Consider the following 25,646-nt stretch of genomic DNA (forward strand, 5'->3'; position numbering starts at 1 on the left):
ATAGATCGTTCATCTCAAGTTTCTAAAGGCAAGTAATGTTTCTTTTATTATATCAGACAGTATATGTTTGAACAGTCTCAATTTGTCTTTTAGAAATATCACAACTGAAGTTCTTCGTATTTTTCCGAAACTTAGCATAGCATTACTTTCTTGGCTAAGAGGCCTTGTGGCTTATGGGTATGTGTTTACTATATCATTTAAGATTCCATGTCACAAACTACGTGCCATGTCACAAAACAATGAAAATCCGACAAACTTCGCTACTAAAGAGGCGCGCTCATATCTGACAAGCCTCCGCGACACCCCCTATGCGTATTTCATGAAGTGCAGTCTGTGGCCGCCATACCACCTAACGAAACAAAATAGGCTGGCTCACTCATGACCAACGGCAGCAACCCCCCGCCGCTATTTAAATAAAATAAAATAAAATAAAATTCGGGGGCGCCTGCTGCTATGTCTTAATTTGTTCGAATCACATTTAGCCAATAAAATGTGTGCTTTAGTTTCTGTGTGAACGGGGTGGTGGAGTCCTCATGGCCAGCGAGCTCCACTAAATGAACTAAATGAAATATGAGATGTGACAATATCGTTTATATCGATATAGTCTATGTTACATTATAATTATACTCGTGGAGCCGCAAGTTTGCCTCTCTTTCGTCCACTTTTGTCTCTACGCTGTGTTACTCCGCCTCTCTCCTTCACTGAACACAACTCCCCCTCCCCCATCGCTTCACCTGCAGGCAACGACAAGATGGACACGGCAGCTATCAAAGAGGAGCTGGTCGGTAGGGTTGCCAACTCCCTGAAAGATAAATAAGGGACACCTCGTGGCCAGGGCCGGGCGACCCAGTTGTCTTCACCCTTCCCAGTGTGGTGAATTTTCTAGCTCTTTTTTTGTGTGTGAAATTATTTTTTTAACCATTTGACTTGAAGTTGATTTAAGTAGATGCATATTCTATTCTTTGTGATATGAACACATGTGAAACAAATGATCATTTAGCCATTTATTTTTAGCTCAAAATGACAACATTAACACAGTAAAACAGGTCTCTTTCTTAAACAGAAGCCTGTCATGCTTAACTTTTGAGAATATAAGTAAATCTTTCTTTAAAAGCACTCTGTCCTGCTTAACTTAAAATAATAGAAAACAATAGAAAGAAAAATATTCTTGTAACAGTGCACATTTAGTGCATTTAGTACAATTGGCTTCAGTTGAGGTATTATTTCAGCTTTTCTAATCAGCTGCGCCTGTTTGTAAACCCGCTTGTTCCCATAATTACGCATCATAACTCATCATCATTATTCATCTATGTATTACTTTTATGTATTAGTCATCAATTTGTTGTAATCATCTATCCTTGCAGTTGTTTATTACACAAAATAAATTATATTATCACACTTCTGGCCACATAGCGCTGATATTCACTGCACATGTCCATATTAACGTTTTCCAGCCAGGTGTTTTCCTTTTCCCATTCTTCCCTTTCTCTGAGGGGAACAAACATTGCTGCTCTAATGCTGGGCTCACACTGTGCGATTTTTGGCCCATTTTGAGCCGATTTTTGAGTGATCGGACCGATTTTGGCCTTCATCGTGCGTCGTGTAGTATACGTGGGGTAAAGAGAAGTGATTAACACCTCACGACCAGCTCCCGATCATCAATCGCTCGTGAGGGTGTCACCACAGGCGCTCACACTGCTCACGCGCAAACGTAAACGTTGGTGAAAAAGACGGCGCAGCACGGCTGTGCAGCGTGTGATCTGGACACAAGCGATGGAGGCACTAGTGATGGGATTTCCGGCTCTTTTTACAGATCCGGCTCTTTCGGTTCGGCTCACTAAAAAGAGCCGGCCCTTTCGGCTCCGAACCGGCTCTTCAGGTTGTTTTGTTGCTTTAATTAATTTATTATTAACAATAATATAAAATTATGCACAAAAGGAATTACTAACGTAAAAAAAGTGGTTTTATTTATATATGTTTATATATAAATATATGCGGTGGCCCCTAGAGACAAAACACGTACAAACTCCAAAACACATTTCTAGCATGAACTGAACTTCCAAAGCAGAGCTACTAGATCACTTAAATTACACAATTGAAAGCATGTGTGTATTGTTTGTGTATTTATACACAGGCACTCATATATATATTCAAATAATTTAAAAAAAAGTTCATTTACCTGTTATTACCACACACCAAATCCGGTCGTTGGTACTTGCTGGCTTGTGTAGCCACAAGATAACAAAGGCTCAACACTGCGCCCAGCATCCTGGAGCACTTCTGTTGTCTTTTGTACGTGTTTTGAGTTTTTATGTGCTTCTGAGTTTTTACGTGCTTCGGAGTTTGTACGTGTTTTTACGTGTTTTGGAGTTTTTACGTGTTTTGGAGTTTGTACATGCTTCAGAGTTCGTACGTGATTTGAAGTTTGTATGTGCTTTGTCTCTAGGGGCCACCGTAAATATACTTTTATTTATTCACTCCACATAAAATGTAATAAATAAATCACATAATACAAAAATCAACTATTCACATTTCAAGTTTTAACTATTTAAATTTTCAGCTTTTTTCTTTTACAAATTTAAAGTGAAAACAACACAAAACACTGCAAACCACAACACAATTAAATATAAATTATAATATGAAAACTAAAAGAACATGCATATTCTCTGTCATATGGACCTGCATGAATAAACTTTCTGAATCCTTTATCATCTGCAACCGAAAATAGTTGTGGATGATTACTATACCTTTCTAATGTTGTTGTCCCTGCCTCTCTTTCTCTCTCTCTGGCTCTGTTCCTGTGCTACTGAGTGTAACTACCGCCCCTCCCCCCCTCTGCCCAGCGTAAAGCACAAGGCTCGCTTGCAGAGTGCAGCGGAAAAAAGTGCGAGAGAGAGGCTGAGAGAAAGAAAAAAAAAAAAAAACACGTGACGGCTCGCGATAAGGAGCCGGCTCGCGTCGTTCACGTCAAAGAACCGGCTCTAAGAGCCATTTCGTTCGCGAACGACCCATCACTAGGAGGCACAACTTGTAGAACTTTGGAAAGCTCATCCGAGCCTTTTCGATGTGGCATCACACAATTATCACGACCACAACAACCGTGAAAATAGTTGGATTTACATTGCTGCTCAATCACAGCTGCCTGATCAATGTTTTTCATTAGCAATTTAGCAAAGTTGATGGTGGTGGTGTGTCTGTGTGAGTGAAAGACAGAGAGAGCGAGCGACAGATTAATTGTTATAACCTTCATTTTATGGAGGCACAGTGTGAGCACTCATGTCGCATCAGAGCATCGGGCGGTATAGTGTGAGAGTACATCGTGACCTATGAACTTCTAACCCCTGCGAGTCAATCGTGCAGTTTGAGCAGGAGCTGAATAACGTGACTGAAAAAAATCGCACAGTGTTTGCCCAGCTTTAGGTGTACTGTCATCCGAGACTTGCACCGCAGAGTCGGCGTTTGTTCCCCTGTTGGCCATGCTTCTTGTTGTGGTCATCTGTTGTCTTCCGGTATTTTCTCCGCAAGCGACCTTTCCTCGACCAATGAGATGAGCGGTAATCTGAATTGTCATACTCGAATTGTCATAAGTGTGCTGTCAGCTCATTGGTCACAAAGCAGGAGAGGGGCTGGGAATTATGTTTTCAAACAAAGTGTTAATTCCATAAACATTTATAGACTACTTTTGATTCTCACTGTATTACGGGACAAAGTGCGTCCCTTATTAGCTCAATACGGGACGATTCCGTATTTTAAGGGACGGTTGGCAACCCTACTGGTCGGTAAAAAGAAAACATTTGAAGATTACTATTTTAGTGCTGTCAGCGTAAAGTTAATGCCATAACTGCATTAACGGGGCAAATCTCCGTTAACTAGTTACCGCGGATCACCCCGTGCGTGGGGCTGGGTGGCGTTAGTGAGCTAACCGGGCTAACGCGTTGACGCACGGCCTAAAATCCTTTCATCTCAAAAATCGACAGTCTGCCTTATGCATGAATTCTGGTTGTGCTTACTGACCTCGAACCAATTTTATGTGGTACACAGCTTAAAAAAATATGTCAAATGTTTTGGTACGACTTTGGTAAGCTATGAAGCTGCACTGCTTGATGGATTGTTGGAGCATTACGGCTGATACGAGTGATACGTACTCTGCTTCAACGTAATATTACCATATTATGTGTGTAAGGACCATAAATGGCACCTGTAAGAGACACGGTTACAAAGAGGATTTCAAACTCCAGGCTGTCAGTTGCGCAGTAGAACTTGGAAACAGAGCAGCTGCAAAATCTGTCTTTGTTATTATGCTCAGCATCTTTTATTTTACATTTTGACTGCACAATTGTGAGCTTTTTGTTATGCACAAAACAACATTGTTTTGGTTTATTTATGGAGCACCATTAATAAATGCACTGATAATTTAAACAGATGCTTCAGGAGTTTTATCCCACTCATACTCTCAATCCAATGTTTGTCATTCTAAGTTGTAAAACCAATCACACAAAATTATCCTTTGCTTACATAATACATCCCAGTATACTGTTGGTGCATTCCATGTAGAATACAATTTGTTAATAATAAATTAAACATTTGATGTAATGTATGTTTTGTAAATTATTTGTTTTACTGTGTTTCACATGGCATTTTACAAGGCAGAATCAGCTCACTTTAGTGAGCCAAAAAAATTAGGACAGGAGAAAAAAATTCTTAAGTAATGTCAGGAAGCTGGCATTTTATTTTAAAACTAATTGCTATTTTTATTTATTTAGAGAATTAAAAGCCAACTCCAGACCACTGCTTGTCCTGATTTATGAGGGACTGATGAGGAGTTGGTAAGGAGAGGAATCAAAACAGGAGTGCCTGCCCCCCCGCCCCAAACACATTATCAGGTAATGTAACTTTGGTAATTTGAGATTAATTCAGGTTTCTTTTGAATTGTTGACACTGTCCTCTCCTCTCTTCTCATTATAGCTTTTGTATGCAGTGCCAGTTCTGCTCTTTTGTCTGTTCAAGCCAAGAAGTACTCTTAAGACATCACCAGCTACGACATAGAAGAGGATTTCATTTGCCCTGTGTTTACAGTGACTGCGTCTGTTCGTTCAGGACACGAGGGGCATTGAAGTCTCACCTCAGCAGATCACACAACAGGGCTAAGAAACCAGATAGAAGTTGTTCACATCCTGCCATCTGATGTTTTGAATCTGTTTGTTAGTGACTATCTATCAAGATAGGTTTGATATTCTGTCTGACAACACCACCTTTAAAATTGGATGAGTAACATTTGTTACAAAATTTTTTTTGTGTTTTTGGAAGGACTTTATTTGTGGCTGAATGTTGTCAGTATGTTAAAAATGGCTGATCTCAAAAGTCAACATTGTCAGTGGTGCAGTTGTGTTTGAACACAAAGTTATTTGAAAATCAACTGTGTAAACATTCATTGGTACAACAGGGAGCACCTCATGAAAACTATGAAAGATACTTTTTCTAAACTTTAGGAAATTGATTGGCAAAACAAAAAAAATATGTTGTGTAAACTTTAGGAAATACGTTGCCGAAACTAAAACTAATACCTTGTGTAAACTTTAGGAAATACGTTGCCGAAACTAAAACTAATACCTTGTGTAAACTTTAGGAAATACGTTGCAAAAACAATAAAATATGAGTTGAGAAAAAGGACAATTATTAATTTTGTCAACACAAAAACATTAGCTAAAGCAACTTATCTCCTAAACTTGAAATTATAAGTTATCCATCAGAACCTAAAAACGTAAATGCAGTCGGTTGCCTTGAGTTTTTAAGTTTTAGCAACGTTTTTTTTTTTTACAGTGCAGTGCCGTGTCAATCACTGTGCTTTGAGCCACTTGCTTGCCGACAGTAGATGTCAGGACAGCAAATCTCTGCATTTGCTCTACAAATAGGTGATCTACCCTCCAATCCATCATCTGCTGCCACCACGCAGTTCCATCCGTGCCCTACAGTCCCCAGTGTTGTCAATGAGATGCAGTGAGGATGCAGAAATGTAGTTTATCGGCATAGTCTGTTTTCGTAAGAGCGAAATGCAATGTTTTTTTTCGCTTTAGTGCATTTATTTGTATAATTGTGTAGATATTCACATACAAGAGCAGAAGAAGAAAGAGAAAATAAATTTACTGTGTACATGTTTTTTCCACATAACACTTGTTGAGAGGGATTTGTCCCTGCAGGAGAGAGGTCAGAGTGGAACTTCTATGCCTCTAATAGCATCATGGACCAAATGAAAGCGATCATACCATTATAACATATTCTTCCATAGTCTTGTATTATACATAGAGCTGGGCGATAGAACGATAACGATATGTATCGCGATATAACTTTTACTCGATAGAGAAATTAAGCTATCGCGATAGACCTCGCCGCTCTTGTCCTCTTAAAAAAAAAAAGGTCAGCCGATCCAAATTCAGTAGCGCAGAGCTGAACCAATCACAGCCGCAGCGTCACGTCGCGTGACTTGTTACGTACAGCACAAGTGCCAAGCCGCACGTGTGTTTGTTTGGGAAGCAGCCAGCGGGTAATGGAGCCAGCGCATAATGGAGGAAATGAGTGTGCCGACTAGAAAAATCAACCGAGCGTGACCGAAGAGAAAACAGATGATGGTTCCAATGCCGGAGAGATTGTCGAACGGAAGAGCCATAGAAGTTCCGTAGTGTGAAGGTATTTCGGCTAGGGGTGTCAAATTATCGCGTTAATTGCGATTAATTAATTACAATGCTATTTAGCGCGTTATGTTTTTTAATCTCGTTAATCTAATTTTTAATCTCTTGACGTCATTGATTTTGTATGAGAGTTGCTATGTTATAAAATCCGTTTTTATGTGCTGGGCTCCTTGTGCTTGACTTGTTGGGGGTGGAGTCACGTCGTGAGGTCAAGGTGAGAAGTGGTGATTAGCTTACAGTGTGGATATGGAGGCGCATCTGAGAGTTGTTGGCCCAATGAACGGGAAATTTGTATTTCATAAACGCCCCGACGGCACCATTGACAAAGGTAAAGTGGTCTGCCTAGAGTGTAAGAAGGAGTTTGCTTACCACCGAAGCAGCTCAAGTTTGGCCTATCACCTCAACGCAAAGCACCCAGCCGCGAGTGCAGCAACAGCTAGCAGTGAAGACGTTAGCAATATAGCAAGCCAGAGCAAAGCTTTTCGCCAAACAAAACTAGAGAATACCCCTCGTATGAGCAAGTCTGCGACCGACAGGCTGACTAATGTTATTGCCAAGTGGATAGCGATGAACTGTAGGCCGATAAATATAGTAGAGGACGAAGGATTGACAGAGGTGTTGCAAATTGCGTCCAATGACCCGTCATACAAGCCGCCGTGCAGGACTACAGTAACGACCAAAATCAGCAAAATGTACGACGGCGAAAAGAAAAACAAACTTGAGATTTTGGCGGAGGATTCTCCCAACTGTGTTGCTATAACCGGAGATCACTGGACCTCAGCTGGCAACCACAGCTATTTTGGGGTGACTGGACACTTTATTGATAGTGAGTGGAACCTCAACTCATTTGCACTGACCGTCATGAGAACAGAAACCAGGCACTTTGCTGATAAATGCGCCGAACAGTTCCTCAAGGTAGCAAATGACTGGGGTATTGAAAACAAGATATCCACCATTGGCACAGACAGCGCAGCAAACATGCTGGCTGCTATGAGAGCACTTCCATATGAGCACATCGCCTGCAATGCTCACATTCTCCAGAGGACCATCACGGTATGTCTCGATAGCAGTGGTTTTGTCGGTGTACTGGCAAAGTGCCGCAAGATTGTTGGTCATTTTAAACAAAGCCCTGCGAGTACCACAGAACTTAACCAACAACAAGTAGCACTCGGAAAGAAGAGCGATCAACTTATACAGGATGTACCCACCAGGTGGAACTCGGCTCTCGCAATGGTCTCACGCCTCCTATGTAACCGAGAGGCTGTCCAGGCTACGTTGGACCAACAGAACCACAGGTTGGTCTTGCCAACCGAAGCTGAGTGGGCGAAACTGCAGAGGCTGGAGCTCCTGCTTGAACCATGCAAGTAAGTTCAAATAAACACCTTCCCATTTTAATTATATAAACTACTGTTACATGTGTAAAATCAAAATTAATGAACATAACAAGGAACTTTTAAGGACAATTAAATTGGAAATCAGTTACACTTTGATTTAAATGAATCCAGCTAGGTTTATTTAGCAAACCTCTCCACCTCTGCAGGTATGTGACAGAGCTGCTGGGTGGTGAGGCCTACGTCTCTTGCTCTGTAGTGCTGCCTGCTTTTCGCCATCTGTACCGTGTCATGGACATTACTGATGATGATCCTGCCTACGTGGTGAAGTTCAAGAATGCCTTCCAGAAGGATCTGGCAGCACGACGAGCTAATGGCAACGAGATATGGTTCGAGGTGGCCACAGCATTGGATCCACGGTTTAAGGATTTGAAATGTCTTCCAAGAGAAAAGAGGGAACAGGTAGGACAATAAGGTTAAGCTGGACTAATGAGTCCAATTCATTATCAAATCAAACTTTTATTTATTATATGGAACACAAAGTTCTTTACAAGATTAAATAAAATAAAATAAAAAGCACTTAGTTTTAATCACATTCATTCATTCATTCATTCATTCAGGTGTGGACCATTCTGGAGAATATGCTCCAGGCAGCAGAGCCCAGAAGAGCAGATAGTCTCCAGCCCTCCACAGAGGATGATGGACCAGCTCAGAAGAAGAGGAGGAGCGAACTCCTTCTGGGGTCTGACTCTGACTCAGAAGATGGAATTGAGTCTGGAGAGCTGCAGCGCTACAGAGCAGAACCCAGCATCAGTATTGATGACTGTCCCCTGCAGTGGTGGTATGCTCACTCAGGAGTCTATGAAAAGCTGTCAGTCCTAGCACAAAAGTACCTGGCCTCCCCAGCTACCTCTGTACCCTGTGAGAGACTCTTTAGCCTTGCAGGCCACATAGTGCAAAAGAAAAGGGCAGCCTTGCTTCCAGAAAATGTTACCAGGCTGGTGTGTCTTAGCGACTGGCTGAGGAAGAAGAAATGAGACACATGTGGTCAGCATAGCTGCTGTGTCATTTGTAGCCTACTAGAATAGATTGCTTGATGTTCAGCACTTTTTTTTGTGATGGAAGAATACTTTGATGTGCTAACTTGCAGCACTGCAATGTCAGTTTTATTTTTCATTATCTGAAGCAGAGGAATTTCAGTGCTGTATTGCTCAGAAAAGAGCAACTCTGATGTGCTAACTTGCAGCACTTAATTTATTTGATTTTATTTGTATTTATTTTTCCACTTATTTTACAAAAGAATACAACAGTATGTAAATGGTTGCATCTGTTTAACGTTTGTTAAACAATAAATGACTTTATAAAGTCACTTTCTTTGTTATATCAGTCTTTTGGTCTGCCACAATAAGTTGAGGGCTTTCCTCAGCTATTTTTAGGTGAGATTAAAAAAGAGATTAATTAGATCAATTAATTAAAAATCATAATTAATTAATCTCTATTTTTTTTTAATCTCTTGACAGCACTAATTTCGGCTATTTCAAGTCTGACAAAAAACAGAGTAGCGTTCACTGTAAATTGTGCCGAAAGCAAGTCTGGAAATACAATAAACTGGTGCATGCGTCACACTGTGCGCTACGTTATTGTTTCGGTGAAATGAATTTCTACAATACTGTTACTGTTAATTCTACTCTCTGCAGTGTTTAAATGCTTACATATACACACAGTTACTGTCCCTCCACACATACGACTCGGTTCTGCTTCTATGCCCCAGCTTTGTTTACTTTTTCCCACCGAGGCTTCTAGACTTCTGATTGGCCAACATTTCTGCACGGTTAGGAATCTAGCGCCACCTGCTGCTTTGGCATGTTCATAGCAGCGTTTTCCTACATTTCGTTAGCTTCATAGCATAAGTGCCTAAGTCATTGACTTAGTCAAATGACTTAGGCAATTATGCTATGAAGCTAACGATTTCTGCCTTTATGTGTGGACGGGATTATTTTTCAAAACGAAAACGGAAAATCTCCGTTTTCAAAAACACCCGTGTACGTGTGGACGTAGCCTCAGTCTCTGACTGGAAGCGCTAATTCATCATTCGGCTTTTGTCAGACTAAAGTAACTGTTACAACTGTTTGAAAAGCTAAGCTATACAACAAGGAGAGATTGAGAATTTCCTTTTAGTTCTCAGTTTATTTGATATTGACAAAAGTTAGTCAGTTTTGTCTGTTCTTCTGTAAAACAAACTAAGATTTATTTTTAGAATTAATACTTTATTTCTAAGTGGAATTGACAATTTAGTCTGTTTCGTTTGTTCTATTTTGAAACTTAAACGCTTTAGCGGCTGCCTTTTGTGTAGTTTGCAATATTTGCCTTTATTTAGCTGAAAAAGTCTCATGTTCCTTAAGTACATCTACCCTGTTGAACTTATTATGGGAAATAAATATTTAAAAACAAGCTGCTGATTATTTCACATTTTACTTGTGAGCAACGGCACATTTAAATCTTACAAATATAGTTATTTGGCTTATATCGTGATAGATATCGTTATCGCCTGAAATGAAAAAAACATATCGTGATATGAAAAAATCTCATATCGCCCAGCTCTAATTATACAGTATCTTTGTAACTTAAGAGTAAATATAAAGATTTTTAAAAATATTTTCTGTAATGTTTAGAGGAACATAGCAACCTTTAGTAAAGAGTGGGTGGCTATTAAGTCTTGTTCAACATAAAGGAGTCGGCTGTTCAGTTTCTTTAAGTGAATTTTTAATAATTTAGTTTTTGCCTGTGAAAATTAGCATCCCTATGAATATCACAGTGAATTACCAATACACATTTCTACCCAAAATCATTAATCGTTATTTATCAGTACTGACACACCAAATTTCAGTATCCTAAGATATAACCTCCACCAGTAAGCAAAAGACCATGGCTTAACTTTAGCTTCAGAATTATTGCTTACGGGGATATGAAAAATGCATACTTTTATACACTGTGGGGATAACTACTGTAGCACTTTGGTCAACATCTGAGTTCTTAGAAATGTAATAAAGCCATTCACTACCACATTAAAATGACACTTCTTTAATACGGCTTCCATAGTGTGAAATGCATCCCATCATGCATCACAAACTTTAGATTTTCTATGAGGTCCGTAGATGGGGCACCTCCCACAAGAATTGCATTTTAACACTGTTAATGCAGTCCCCAAGCAAAACGGTGGTACCCATTCAAATGCAATTGCACTTTTATGTGTTTAACTATTGACCTGAAAAGAACAACTGCATTAATTTGACTACATGGTGCTTCATGAGAGCTACAACAGAGAGATGGCAGTGGTGGGATTTGACTGTCTCAGAACATGCGGTCAGGAGCAGCAGCGTGGGCACTGTGTATGTGTATGTGCATCTCACACAGCTCGACTGATAATAGAAAGAGAAAAAACTGAGATTTAAGCCATGAAATGGAAGAAAAGGGGAATATGTTAAAGACTGGAAAAGACTGTCTTTCTATGAGTTACAGACTTAAGAGTGCGTACAGATACACTTTGGTGTGCTTAATTAAATTCTCTACTATTCACACAACCTTTGAACATCATGACATACCCAGACAACTTCAGCAACATTGTGCATACAGACCCACTAATTTAGACAAATCTAAAATTAATTATGACAACACATGCCAGAACGCCTTCCAAACATTCCCGATGTCACTTGCTACTCAACAATGCTACTGGTAGCTAGCACAGAAACAGCTTTTTTATTAGGTAATAACTGTTGAGTTTGTTAGAAAAGGTCACATTTAAAATGAACTGTCATATAAAAAAAGGAAAAAAAGAATGTTTTTACAATATATGTTTGTTTTAGCTCCCCTTCTGTAATGCTAGGTAGATGCTAAAGTACCACAACCACAACTTTATTGACATATGCCGATTCGAAATAAAAAAAGGAAAAAAAATCAAAGGCTATTTTATTATCTGCAGGCAGGAACACAGAGCAACGTTACTTTGTTACTTTTTAGTGAGTATGAGTCAGCTGGACTCAAAATTGGGCTCCAGCACATAAAGAATAAACGTATTTGATATTATGATGCATTACATATGCCTATCACATTTAATTTTTAATTAATTTAGGGTGATGTAATGTTGTTCCATTGTTCTAACTGACTTCAACTCCCACTTTTAAGCGTAATATTTATATTTATATATTTATATATATATATAATATAATATATATATATATGTGTGTGTGTGTGTGTGTGTGTGTTAGTACTTAAATGAATCCATTTTATTCTCTGTGTCACCCTAAAGGAGAAGTGTTAAGCTCTTTTCTGATGTATAGTAAATGTCATGGGGGTGTTGGCCAAGGTCCCATCCCCCAAACCTACGCCTCTCCTTCACCAAGATAATTGCATTCACAGGCTGCTGATTAAATTTGGCCCATCCTTCATGAAATTGTTTCCTATGAGTCTTTATGAAAAATGGCTGAGATTTAGGGATTATAGTATTATACCCGAGCAAGGCAAAGCATCTGCTGAAACACAAGAAGAGGGAAAAAAATAAAATAAAATCATGACAGAATTGTTAGGGGGGTGTGGGGTGCAGCCTTCCTTATTTACAACTTGAACTGTGATAAGCCCTCATAATCTGAGCTTTATGGATAGGAGAAGAGCAGAAAGGAAGCGGAGAAAAATCATATTCCAATACTTCGAGATAAGACACATCTACAAGCAAAGAAGACAAAACCAAGAAAACAAATTGGGAACTAGACAAAATAAAATATAGAAAATAAAGAAATAAATAAAGGTTGAAAAGATTATCAAGGGAACATACAAGCAAGTGATTAAAAAAGAGTAAAAGGACCTTCAATTGCTGCTGCTGAGGGCCACTTAGCTTATCAAGGCTGATGTGTGATCAGCCTGCCAGCTGAATTAAAATGAGCCACGCTCTCTGCTCTGGAATGGACAAAACAAACCAGGGTCTGAGAGGGGAAAAGAAAAAGAGAAGGAAAGATGGAGAGACTGAGAAGAGAGAACGGGTATGTACCACAAGCATACCAAGTATGTTGGTTTTACCCAGAGGAAGCTGACTTTAGTCAGTGCATGATTTGCTAAGGCAACAACACGTTACCGAGACCTTGTTTTTTCAAGTCAAATGAGAGATAGTGAGTAACACACTGCAGACCATGGCTGCTACTTTGTTTACACACCTCAAATATGTAGTGAGCATTATCTGTACATCAAGACTCAGTAGATTTAAAGCCAAGGGATTAAGCACATAATCAAAACGTATTAACTTAATGTATTCCTTTTTGTTTTTTTGGTTAGAAAGGTTCAGCTACTCAGCACTGATCTGACACAAACAGGTAAAAAAAGGTCTCGCTATTAGCAAGTAATAAGACACCAAAAGAACAACTGGCAAATTAAGCAAAGGTGAGGTAGTTTTGAACTGAGTAAGATTTCATATAACTTTTCCAAAACTTACAATATTCACACCCACTTAACACAGTCACTAGCCAAGCATACTGAAGTGAGAAAGAAGGCAGGGTTTGAACTTCTCTATCAAGCTCTCTTCTCACTACACAGCTATTTTTGGCACATAGTGTGTACACAACCATGTTGTATACACACTATGACTGCCTTCCAGGAGAGATTATCTGAAATATGTGCCATCATCCCCATATTTAATAACTATAATGCTTTCTTCCTCTCTGTAACAGTTAGGTCTTCATTCAGTTTTTGAATATGATCCTTTGGAACACTAAAAAGATTGCTGCTTTGCCTTGGTTGTTTGCTTAACTAGCTCTTTTTTGAGCAGATCTCTTCCTTAGAATGCATACAGAAGGGACAAACAGAGATATTGTCCCATTAAAAGACACACTACAGAAGTTCTCAAATTACAAGGCCTTGTTTCAAAACCCCATGCACTGTAAATATCCAAACACAATTCCAATAAAGAGTAAAATCCAAATAAAAACAGAATGGATCTGCACAGAATCTTTTACTACCTCATTAAAAATATTACCTAATTTCAAATTTCATTGCGACATGTCAAAAATGTTGGGATAAGGTCAAGTTTACCATTGTGTAGAATCCCTTTTTCTTTTAATAACAGTCTATATTCTGGGAACTCAGACCAGTTGCGGAACTTACTATTTAAGCTTCGTCTTTGTTATATATCTGATTTTACAACATGCCAATTTTTTTCAATTGGTGAAAAGTCTGGATTGAAGCAGGGCAGTTCAGCACTTGGCCTCTTCTGCTGTGCTGTTGAAGCAGATTAATTCAATTCTCTTGTTCGGATGAGAACACATGTTGCATTAAAACCTTTATATACCTTTATATTCCTCTACACCCCCCCCCCAATTTTTGCACATGTCGAGGAGCGTGTCAGGCTACATTACACTGTGTGTTATACTTGTATAACTATGCATGTGACAAATAAAGAACCTTGAACCTTGAACCTTTCAGCTCTAACGGTGAATTTCCAAACGGCAATTCCATAGGCACTGATACACCTTGATACCATCTGAAATGCAGGATTTTCAGTGACCACTGATAATATGTCAGGTGGTTTAGCGACATAGTTTGTTGCAGATTAGCAAACGTCTGCCCATCTTTATGTTTGAGAAACTCTGCCTAAGATGCTCATTTTTACCCAGTACTGACCTTTACCGAGTTAACATAATTAGGTGCAAAATGTCCTTCAAGCTGTTTGTTTTTAGTACCACCTAATTTTTCTAGCCTTTTGTTGCCCCTGTCCCAACCTTATTGAGACATGTTGCTGCCATTAAATTCAAAATAAAGAGGGTTTTTTTGGTTTCTTTGGCATGCAGCATCCCAACTTTTTCAGAAATGGGTTCATATATAGATTTTAAACTTTTTGAGCAGCAGCATCAAGGGTAAAAAATGATGGGCGATCGTGGCTCAAGAGTTGGGAGTTCGCCTTGTAATCGGAAGGTTGCCGGTTCGAGCCCCGGCTTGGACGGTCTCGGTCGTTGTGTCCTTGGGCAAGACACTTCACCCACTGCCTACTGGTGGTGGTCAGAGGGCCCAGTGGCGCCAGTGTCCGGCAGCCTCACCTCTGTCAGTGCGCCCCAGGGTGGCTGTGGCTACAATGTAGCTTGCCATCACCAGTGTGTGAATGTGTGCGTGAATGGGTGGATGACTGGATATGTAAAGCGCTTTGGGGTCCTTAGGGACTAGTAAAGCGCTATATAAATACAGGCCATTTACCATTAAATAATGTATGTCTAGCTTCTTTTAAAAATGAAGGACATCTACTGCATTCTGCATTCATATTGTCTAATTGTATGATATAGTGTGAGATTTTCCAGTTTTACCACTTTATTGTTTGGAATTGAACGTTAAAAGAAGAAGAACATAGAACAAGTTTAATAAAGACAAAGAACCAATAAAAGCTAAGATCATGGATGACTGAGATGCACTGATGCAGTCGCTAATGAAGCTTACATTGATTACTTTTAATGTGTACCGTCTTGCACAAATTAACCTTTGAGTGCCTTTGTCTCTAAAGTCTCAAGATAGTGAGGCCACTTAACATATTTTAATAACCACTTGGATTTCCTACTGTTTTATGTCTGATGCCAGCCATCATATTCGAAGAGCACGATTGTGTTGGATCTTGCCATATGCACAATCCTGACCAAAGTGACCTCTTTGTATTGGAAAATAGAATAGGTCCCACTTAATATGAATAGGACAACCTGGAAGATTGCGAAGACTGATCCAGAGCTTTAACAAAGAATACCACTGGTGAAAAAAAAGCATGTACCACAGACAGAAACAATTAAAATTTAAATATTTAGTGAAGCCATGGCTGGTGATGCATGTATTAACACCCATCATATCTGTGTGGAAAAGTGAGATGGACAAAAAAGTCTTTTTCATGTCCCATTACCCACCACTGCCCCCATCAATAGCTGTTCCACTTACCCAAGGCTTTGGCCTTAGAGACAAAAATAAGCATATTAATTATTAAACGGCCAGGGGAGAAAGGGGCGAACTTGTCGGGTCCGAGGGTAATATGTGTGTTTATGTGTGTGCTGGCACTAGTGAAAGATATTAAATTTAGGTTTGACAGCAGTGTCTTTTAAATTCACATTAAGCATTTTTAATAAAAATGTAACACCTTTTATCCAGCTGTTTAAATATGTACTTTATATGCTACCAGGATGTAGGATATTCTGAAAGACTCGAGGTTTATACACTATCAAACGCTTAAAGTCCAATATAGGGTTTTGATTTCTGTTTTAACATGTCAACATAAAATTTAATGAAAAAAAAAACTGTTTACACTGTCAACGGTTACAAAATAAACAATTTAAAAAAGTTAACAAGAAACAGTATTTTCTGTGTGATTTTAGGATTGCTTTCTATGAATATCAACCATCTCGTGTCTTTAAGAGTAAAAACATTTCATCATCAGTCCACAGGTGTCCATTTAGACCTTGTAACTAAGTTGATAAAAAGTGACATTTTCCTTAGTTACTTCGGAGACCCACGGAGCTGCCAGTCAGCTCCTATTTTATTTGCTTTCTTACTCATTTTGTTCCTCCTCTGAGATGAGCACTGAGCGCCTCTGACATCAAAGGCCTGTCAGAAACTCTGTCTGGTCAAAGTAAAAACTGTGTGTCAAGTTTGCACAGCCGTGAACTGACATGGTAAAGCCATAATGACAGCCAGTCAGTGACAGAAACTGAGCATGATGAGCACCATGTGATTGTTTTGAATTTTCAGAAACATAGAAAGAAAGACAATGAAGTCGATACAGTATAAACTGGAACTTTTAAATCTTTAAAAGTATGAAGCTCTTGACTGATTTATATGTATCCACACATATATTTACTTTATCTCTTTTGTACACTCAAAGCAGTGCTCACCTAATCAGGACAGGCGTAATTAATACAAAATACTTACAGAATTTATAAGATTTGTAATATTTTCATTGACCAAAACGTACATAGCTTTTGTGTTTTGTTTTGTTTTTTAAAGAAAAAAGAGACCCGTTTAATCAACAGTATGTATTTTAATATGCTTCTCTAGTGAAATAGTTTACTTATTTGTCCTTTGGAGGTATACTATTGTATGGACTTTGCGGTGTAAGTACCGCAAAGTCCAAGTCGCACTGGCACACATGGTAATTTACATAATCTACAGAGGAGACATACATGCTTGGGCTCTTCTGTGTTTCCTGTTGGAACAAGAGGGAACAATTCAAACGTGGTTATGAAGTAAGAGAACAATGTCCTGTTGGTCTCTTGCCCAATTTTACATCTACATCGTGGCGGATCTATGTCTGATCTAAGCCACTGCCTGGGGGGATGGAAATGTTTGAGAAAAAGAGAAGAAGACTGTGTTTTGATTATTAATTGGCATTAAAATTCTTTCCACGCCTACTTTAACTTTTAATGAGGTGAAAGTCAACTCTCACTTAGAGGAGGCCGTAGAGGCTCCTTTAGGAAGGCAAACTGGTAATGAGTGGTATGTAGGTATGAGAATATTGTGATATTACCAGATAATATTGCAGTATTATCTGCTAAAGGGGAAGCTGAAGTAAGGTCATGTCCTGACAAAATTGTCAGTTCTATGTATCTGCATCAAAACACTTTAAAAGAAGTTGCTGACCAAAACAATCTCACTTAGGGAGGATAATTGATATCAGACTGCTTTAATAGCATACAGAAGAAGCAATCACTAATCTGCCCTGCACTTTGCCAGATGCTGTCTAAATGTGCAGTACTATACTAATGTCTTGAGCCGCTCCTCATTTCTTTAGCTCTTGCTTCCATGGAGCCAGACTTTTGTATAATTTGTGGTCTTGAGCAGTAGTTCTACAGTCTCCATTTTCAGAGGCTTTTCTTGTTTCTTGTTTGTTTTGTTTTGTTTGTTTGTTTTGATTTTGGTTGTTTAGCCACTTAAAACTAACCCATGAATCATTGATGCATAAAAACATTCCCTAAATCAAGGCATGAACTAGTGAACAGAACAGAGATTAGCAAAGAACCAACTTTAAATAGCATATTTAAAGAGATAGAAGAAAAGTGGAGAACAAAATAAGAGCTGGGCTGATTCTCTTTTTGATACAAGAGACATCGGCCTTGGCTCCCTGGTGCTGGACTATGTCGAGCTTTACCTCTGCTTTTAAAAAAATAAAACTTTGTTTTACACCTTTAGACACTCCGTATATAGCGATCTGTCACTAATAATTTTTTCTCCATTTCTGTAGTTGGATCTATGAAAATAACAAAAATAATAGTTTTACAGGTATGAAATATATTTGCTACAACATGTCTACATTGTCTGCAGTGTGTCCTTAACAGAGATGGGCAGTAACATGTTACTGTAATCCGATTACTTTTTTCAAGTAACGAGTAAAGTAAGGGATTACTATTGCCAGAAGGTAATTAGATTACTGTTACTTTCCCATAAGCAGGCTGCGTTACTGCGTTACTAAACCGTGATTTTGTTTGTGAGAGTGTCTCATTACAATGACGTCTGAGCGTGTGACGCTCATGGCAGCAACAAACATGTGTAGATCAACAATGGATAATATGGAGTGCAGGAGAGAGAACGACCATGCAGCGTTCAAAGCTTGGAAGTCCTGACATTACTTTGAGTTTGATTCCATAAAAAGTGACAAAAACATTAGCAAACATTAGTGCCAAATCACAACAACGGTCACCTCAGAGCACTTTATATCGTAAGGTTAGATACCATGTTTCTAAGATTTTTAGGGCCAAATACAATACTCTGTTTTCTCTGGATTTAGAAGTAGGAAATTAGAAGTCATCCAGGTCTTTTTGTTTTTAAGACATTCCTGTAGCCTAACTAATCAGCTTTGTCACTTGGCTCCATAGATTGATAAAGCTGGGTATCATCTGCACAGGATTGAAAATATATAATAAGTCTTTGATATGATACTGCCTAGGGGAACCATGTGAAATGCAAAAAGACTGTATCCCAGCACAGATCCTTTGGAACTCCATAATTAACCTTGGCATGTGAACAGAACTCTACATTTACATGAACAGATTGAAGTCTATTAGACAGATATGATTCGAACCACTGCAGCCAAATACCTTTTAATACCCGCGTGTTTTAATCTCTTTACTAAAGTATTGTGGTTAGTGGTATTAAATGTTGCACTGAGGTCTAGAGATGAGTCCACTGTCAAAGCCCATCGTTACATTCACTAGTGCTGTTTCTGTATTGTTATGAATTCTGAATCCTTACAGAAACTCTTCAGATAAACCATTCATCTGAATATGATTAATTAGCTGTTTTACAACTACTCTATCATGAAATTTTGAACTTCGTCAGGCTATAATTACCTATGAGTGCTGGATCAAGTGATGGCTTTTTAAGAACTGGTTTAATTACTGCCACCTTAGAGGCCTTTGGAGTATAGCCCATAAAAAGAAACAGACCGATCATACATAAGATTGAAGCATTAATAAACAGTTTTGTAGCATTAGGGGTCTAATAGAGCTGTTGATGGTTTAGAGGAAGTAATTTTTGAGGTTGACTAGTGAAATATTCACCTTCAAGTTTATTAGAAATATGCAAATGTTGGTTTTGCCTTGTATTTTGCATCTCCATATATCTTTGCATATGTTTCAATAAATCACTGGAAGTATTTCCCAGTTTCCCAGCAATAAAAAAAAATATATATATATATATATATATATATATATATATATATATATATATGTATGTGTGTGTGTGTGTGTGTGTGTGTGTGTGTATATATATATATATATATATATATATATATATATATATATATATGTGTGTGTGTGTGTGTGTGTGTGTGTGTGTGTGTGTATATATATATACCGACACTAACAAGCTGATCTACAATATGGCAACAGTGATCAGTGAGATGCTTGGCTACAAGTTGAACAGCCACAAGGGGCAGTACCCTCCATGGAGAAGGAGGCTAGAGGACAAGATCAAAGTAGCACGGAGGGAGGTTAGCCAACTAACTGAGTTGCAGAAAGGTGCGACAAAGAAGGTGCATAAGAAATACAGCAAGCTGTCCATACTTGAGGCCTTGGAAACTGCCAAGCAAAGACTCACAGCCTTGGCCAGCCGCTTGAGGAGGTACACCAGAGAGATAGAAGGCAGGAGAATAAACCAGCTGTTCTCCACAGAACCAGCAAAAGTGTACTCTCAGTGGCAAGGGAACAATAATAATAAGAGAATAGCACCACCAAGGCTGCAATACTGGAAGAGCATATGGAAGAAGGATGCAACCCATAACGGCAATGCTCAGTGGCTAGTGGATCTGCGGGCAGACCACAGCGACCTCCCTGAACAGGGTCCAGTAACCATCACAGTGGCAGATATACAAGAAAGGGTCTCCAGTATGAAGAGTTGGACAGCACCAGGGCCCGACATGGTTCACGCCTACTGGCTAAAGAAGCTGACTGCACTCCACGAGCGTCTGGCAGCACAAATGAACCAGCTGCTAGTTAACGAGAGACACCCGGAATGGCTAACCGAAGGTCGGACGGTCCTGATCCCCAAGAACCCCAAGAAGGGACCGGTCCCCTCCAACTACCGACCAATAACCTGCCTCAGTACTACATGGAAGCTCCTGTCAGGCATCATATCGGCTAAGATGAACAGCCACATGGGTCAATACATGAGCGGGACACAGAAAGGAATTGGCAAGAATACCAGAGGCGCAAAACACCAGCTACTGGTAGACAGAACAGTCAGCCGAGACTGCAAGACCAGACTGACCAACCTGTGCACTGCCTGGATTGATTACAAGAAGGCTTATGACTCAATGCCCCACAGCTGGATACTGGAATGCCTAGAATTGTACAAGATCAATGGGACCCTAAGAGCCTTCATCAGGAACTCAATGGGGATGTGGCGTACAACACTAGAGGCCAACTCCAAGCCCATAGCACAAGTCACCATCAAGTGCGGGATCTACCAAGGAGATGCTCTGTCCCCACTGCTGTTCTGCATAGGCCTGAACCCCCTCAGTGAGCTCATTAACAAGACTGGCTACGGATACCGACTACGGAACGGAGCAGTTGTCAGCCACCTCCTGTACATGGATGGTAAATGGCCTGTATTTATATAGCGCTTTACTAGTCCCTAAGGACCCCAAAGCGCTTTACATATCCAGTCATCCACCCATTCACACACACATTCACACACTGGTGATGGCAAGCTACATTGTAGCCACAGCCACCCTGGGGCGCACTGACAGAGGCGAGCCCTCTGACCACCACCAGTAGGCAACGGGTGAAGTGTCTTGCCCAAGGACACAACGACCGAGACTGTCCAAGCTGGGGCTCGAACCGGCAACCTTCCGATTACAAGGCGAACTCCCAACTCTTGAGCCACGATCGCCCCACGATCGATGACATCAAGCTCTATGCCAAGAGTGAACGAGACATCGATTCACTGATCCACACTACCAGGCTATACAGCAATGACATTGGAATGTCGTTCGGACTGGAGAAGTGTAGTCGGATGGTAACAAAGAGAGGGAAGGTAGTCAGAACTGAGGGGATTGAACTACCAGAAGGCAACATTGCAGACATAGAGGACAGTTACAAGTACCTGGGGATCCCGCAGGCGAATGGCAACAATATATATATACACACACATATATATATATATATATATATATATATATATATATATATATATATATATATATATATATATATATATATATATGTGTGTGTATGTATATATATATATATATATATATATATATATGTGTGTGTGTATGTATATATATATATATATATATATATATATATATATATATATATGTGTGTGTATATATGTGTATATATATATATGTGTGTGTGTGTATATATATATATATATATATATATATATATATATATATATATATATATATATATATGAATGACTTTTGCACATTACTGACTATATTATGTTATTATTACTTTCATTTTCCTCTTCATTGTATTCATGATTTGTAAAACCTTTTTATACAAAATATTTGTACATTTCTATATTCCTTGCAGGCAGGTAAGAGAATAGTTTAAAGCTTTAAAGATTAAGGGGAAGTAAAATGCAATAAACCTAAGGTGGGATAATAATGGTCACCGCTGTTTGAGTTAAACTTTGCAGTCTAAACATATTTAAGGGAGCATGAACTCTGTTAAAACTTTTAGACAACACAGTCCATCATTTCAGTTCTTTGCCAAATGCAGCACACAGAGAGAGAGAGACGTACACATTTTTAATTGGAGATGCTCCATTTTGTATTATTATCTTTCTTTTCTCATGGCAGGTTTTGCTATTGTTGTCCATTAATATTTCATAAAGCACATTTATTTTCTGCTTATGAAATCTCAGGCATCGCATTATTAAAGACTGAAGAACAGAACAAATAACAAAAGCATAAAAAAGAGAAATATCCATGCACCCTTTAGACCAAGCTGTGAGTGACAGATCCAGATGGCCCTGGAAAAAATATAATCGGGTAAAAATAAGTTAATTTAAGGGAAAGTAAGAATAATATGAAGTCATTTAATTAAAGGACTCCAAACTGTAAAAAATGAGAAATTAAAAATGACAAAAATATTTTACGTTTTTTTTTTATTAAAAATGTGAAAAACCCTTTATATTAAATGAAGACATTAAAAAAAAGAAACACAAAAAGAAACTTTTTGAGGAATTCAGCTTTGCTGACCTGTGGCATAAAAACAAATTGCTTTGGTAATTTCTCTCTCTCTCTAAGCCACATTACACTGCAATCACTTGATATCAGTTACTACTCATGGCTTGTTTCGGGCTTAAGTTTAACATGTGCTTCCCCACAATCCACATTAGAGGCTCACAAATGTGACAATATGAATGTCGTCCTTCAAAAAGACGCCCCATCTTGCCCCCTTCCTGCAGTGGTGAAATATTGAGTGTGACACAGGAGTAATTGCATGGGAAGTAATCAATTAGACACACAATTGAAGGAGACCTGAGGTATGTGGGCTCCCAGGCAAGAGGCTTGGCTGAATTCTTGTGATGTGCACTGGACCAATCTTCTCTGGCTCCCGTGGCAGAATTTCTCTTTCGTCTACTAGTAGTTAGACGGCGAACGAAAATCTTGGGGATCAGAAAAAGGCACCAATTTTATGCCCCCCATTTACCAGTTCCTTGTCTGGGGGAAACACATTAACTCAAATCATTCCCGTCAACGTGCCCCATTCCATCCTTTTCCTTCTTCCCCTGTGTATCACTGTCACATAACACTAAGAAGGACACACGGAGCAGATGATATTGTATGTTCGTGGTCGATTTCCACACTCAACAACTGCAGTAGCCTTTGGAGAACAGAGTCAGACTCAAGTGCGCAAGAGACTTTTGCATACAGTACAGATTGGTACAAGCATGCATGTGTTTGTGTGAAAGGCATCAGTGTGACAAATCAAGACAGCCAACTAAAATATGATGACCAACAGAGAGCCAAAGACAGGGATAAAGAGATGGAAGAAAGACAAAAAATGGGATAGACAAAGAGAGAGCAGATGGGCCATGAAGGAGTGGTTAACGCCTTGGCGTAAAACACAGGCTTGTGTACATGCATGCGATGAGAGAGGATCATTCAGCAGATGGGGCCTCAGATTGGATGCTTCATTTTGGACAGACGCAGTGCAGGCGTAGGGTGGTTAGAAAAATGAATCAACAACACAAAACAAATCTGAAAGAAATGAAATGAGGAAAATGGAGGGGGGGAGGGGGTGGCAAAATCAGAAAGCTCATCTGTGTTGTGCTCCTTATTGAGGCTGTTATTATTTTGCCAGGGAAGCAGGCTGTAATTACCACGTGAAAGCACAGAGGCTACCCAGGGTTCATGTGAATCCAGACAGAAGTGGTGAAAATGTTTGCCGTAGCAAGAAGGAGGACAGTGCGGGTCATTATGCATCAAAATATGGATAGGGAACTTTGAAAATGTCAGAAGCCAGCTGTATTTAACCTTTTTTCTTGCTTGGACATAGGGAGAAGTAAAAAGAATGACTTATTTAAAGCTTTTCCTTGTAGCTATCAGAGAGCTCACTTGAACACCCAAAATGCCTAAAAATGAATAGTCTTATAACGGCCGGGACAGTTATTTGTTCCAGAGGAAGAAATGTCAAACAACAAAACTAAACTTTCTGCACTTAGTGCCTATATTTCTTATTCTATACACCCCCGTGCACACACACTATCCTTAACTTTCCCCGGCTTGACTGTGCCTTATATTTCATATTCATGAGGATAACTTAGCTAAGCTTGATTGAAAGGTGCATCAGAGGGAGTCCTATCCCTGCTCAGCCAGAGACGTCCTCCACCCCATCCTCCAGTCCCCTCAAATCCAGAGAGTCCATTCACAGCTCGCGGAGAGTGCACCAGAAAAATCAATAAGTGCAATGCTACAATATACTAGCGACAAATTGATTTCATCCCAAGGCAATTTCAAACCAAGTAGAACTGTGTGTGGGTTTCAGCACCGAAGGGGTCTTTCACTGTGCCTTCTTTCGATTAGCCCCTTATGTATTTAATATGTTTTATCCTCTTATATATGTTGCTTATGAATTTTATTGATCATTTTACACTTCCCCTGGGAGCTACTGCAAGAAGAACGATGGGCTAATATGACAGCAACATCAAAGGCCTCGTAATGAATGAGACTGCTTTGGACTTGCTACAGCAGCTGAAGGAAAGGAAGAGTTTGATCTCTGCTGCTTGAAGTACAGGAGCGGGTTTATCCTGATAGTTTTAGCTTATTTCCTTTCTCCGCTTGCGCACAGCAGAATGATGACAACTGCAACAGAACAAACTGGGACACAAGTGACTTGTCTCTCCCCACAGCAAGAGCTTGTTTAACTGTCAGGTCCATCTGCACAAAAAACAGTGATATGATAGACCCTTCAAGACAAGTTTCTTGTTCTGAAGTGACAAGTTTGTATAAAGGTTTTCTAGGGTCCACAGTTATAGATATGATCGTGAACGGCCCTATCTACCCAAAGCTGACATGCATGTATGTGTGAAAAGTTCAAGACACAAGAGGATAGGTCCTTTTAAAAGTAATACTATCAAGCTATTTGTGATTTAGGTCACCTCAGTGTCTTATCTCCCTTGATGTAATCCCACACTGACCAAGTGATGATTAGGGCCATGTGGGGTATATTAATTGTTCTTCTAGAAGCACACGTGAGAGCCATTTCCGATCTCTACATAATATACTTCAACACAAACCAAACCTTTAATCGTTAAATGATTGCATCTTAATAAGAACAAACAACAACCAACATGTTTTTGTCACCACGAAAGCGAGCACAAGGGTGAAACACAAGCACTCGTAGTTATGAAGTAGAGCAGATTCTGACCCTGGTTGTTGTGCATAACTTCCCCCTCTACTTCATGGCTTGAGGCCACGGAAGGCACATCAAACAGCAGCTTCTCACAGAGAACCGCCCTGGCCTCCCTCCGCACTCACTTCAACTTGGCACCACAATGGAAAAGGAAGGGCACAGCAAAACGCTATGCTGGACAAATGTAATTCCCCAAGTATGGCACCACGTGTGAGAAAGAATAGAAGGCAGAACGTTAACACCCCAGCACATACTGA

General features: G+C 39.5%; 2 protein-coding genes across 3 annotated transcripts in view; one reads left to right on the forward strand and one right to left on the reverse strand.

Moving 5' to 3' along the window:
- The window catches only part of erbb4b (erb-b2 receptor tyrosine kinase 4b), a 359,968-nt gene that overhangs the window by 134,064 nt on the left and 200,258 nt on the right, over positions 1–25,646 (reverse strand). The window lies entirely within an intron of this gene.
- On the forward strand, positions 6,933–9,462 carry LOC308409870 (E3 SUMO-protein ligase ZBED1-like; the record flags this gene model as incomplete). The annotated part of the gene is made up of 3 exons (XM_080902871.1): positions 6,933–8,050; positions 8,227–8,479; positions 8,638–9,462. 3 exons carry the CDS (start codon positions 6,933–6,935, stop codon positions 9,052–9,054), a joined length of 1,788 nt encoding a protein of 595 aa, XP_080758997.1. The 3' UTR covers positions 9,055–9,462.

The sequence above is a fragment of the Rhamphochromis sp. 'chilingali' genome (assembly GCF_963969265.1).
Source record: "Rhamphochromis sp. 'chilingali' genome assembly, chromosome: 14".
Lineage (NCBI taxonomy): Eukaryota > Metazoa > Chordata > Actinopteri > Cichliformes > Cichlidae > Rhamphochromis > Rhamphochromis sp. 'chilingali'.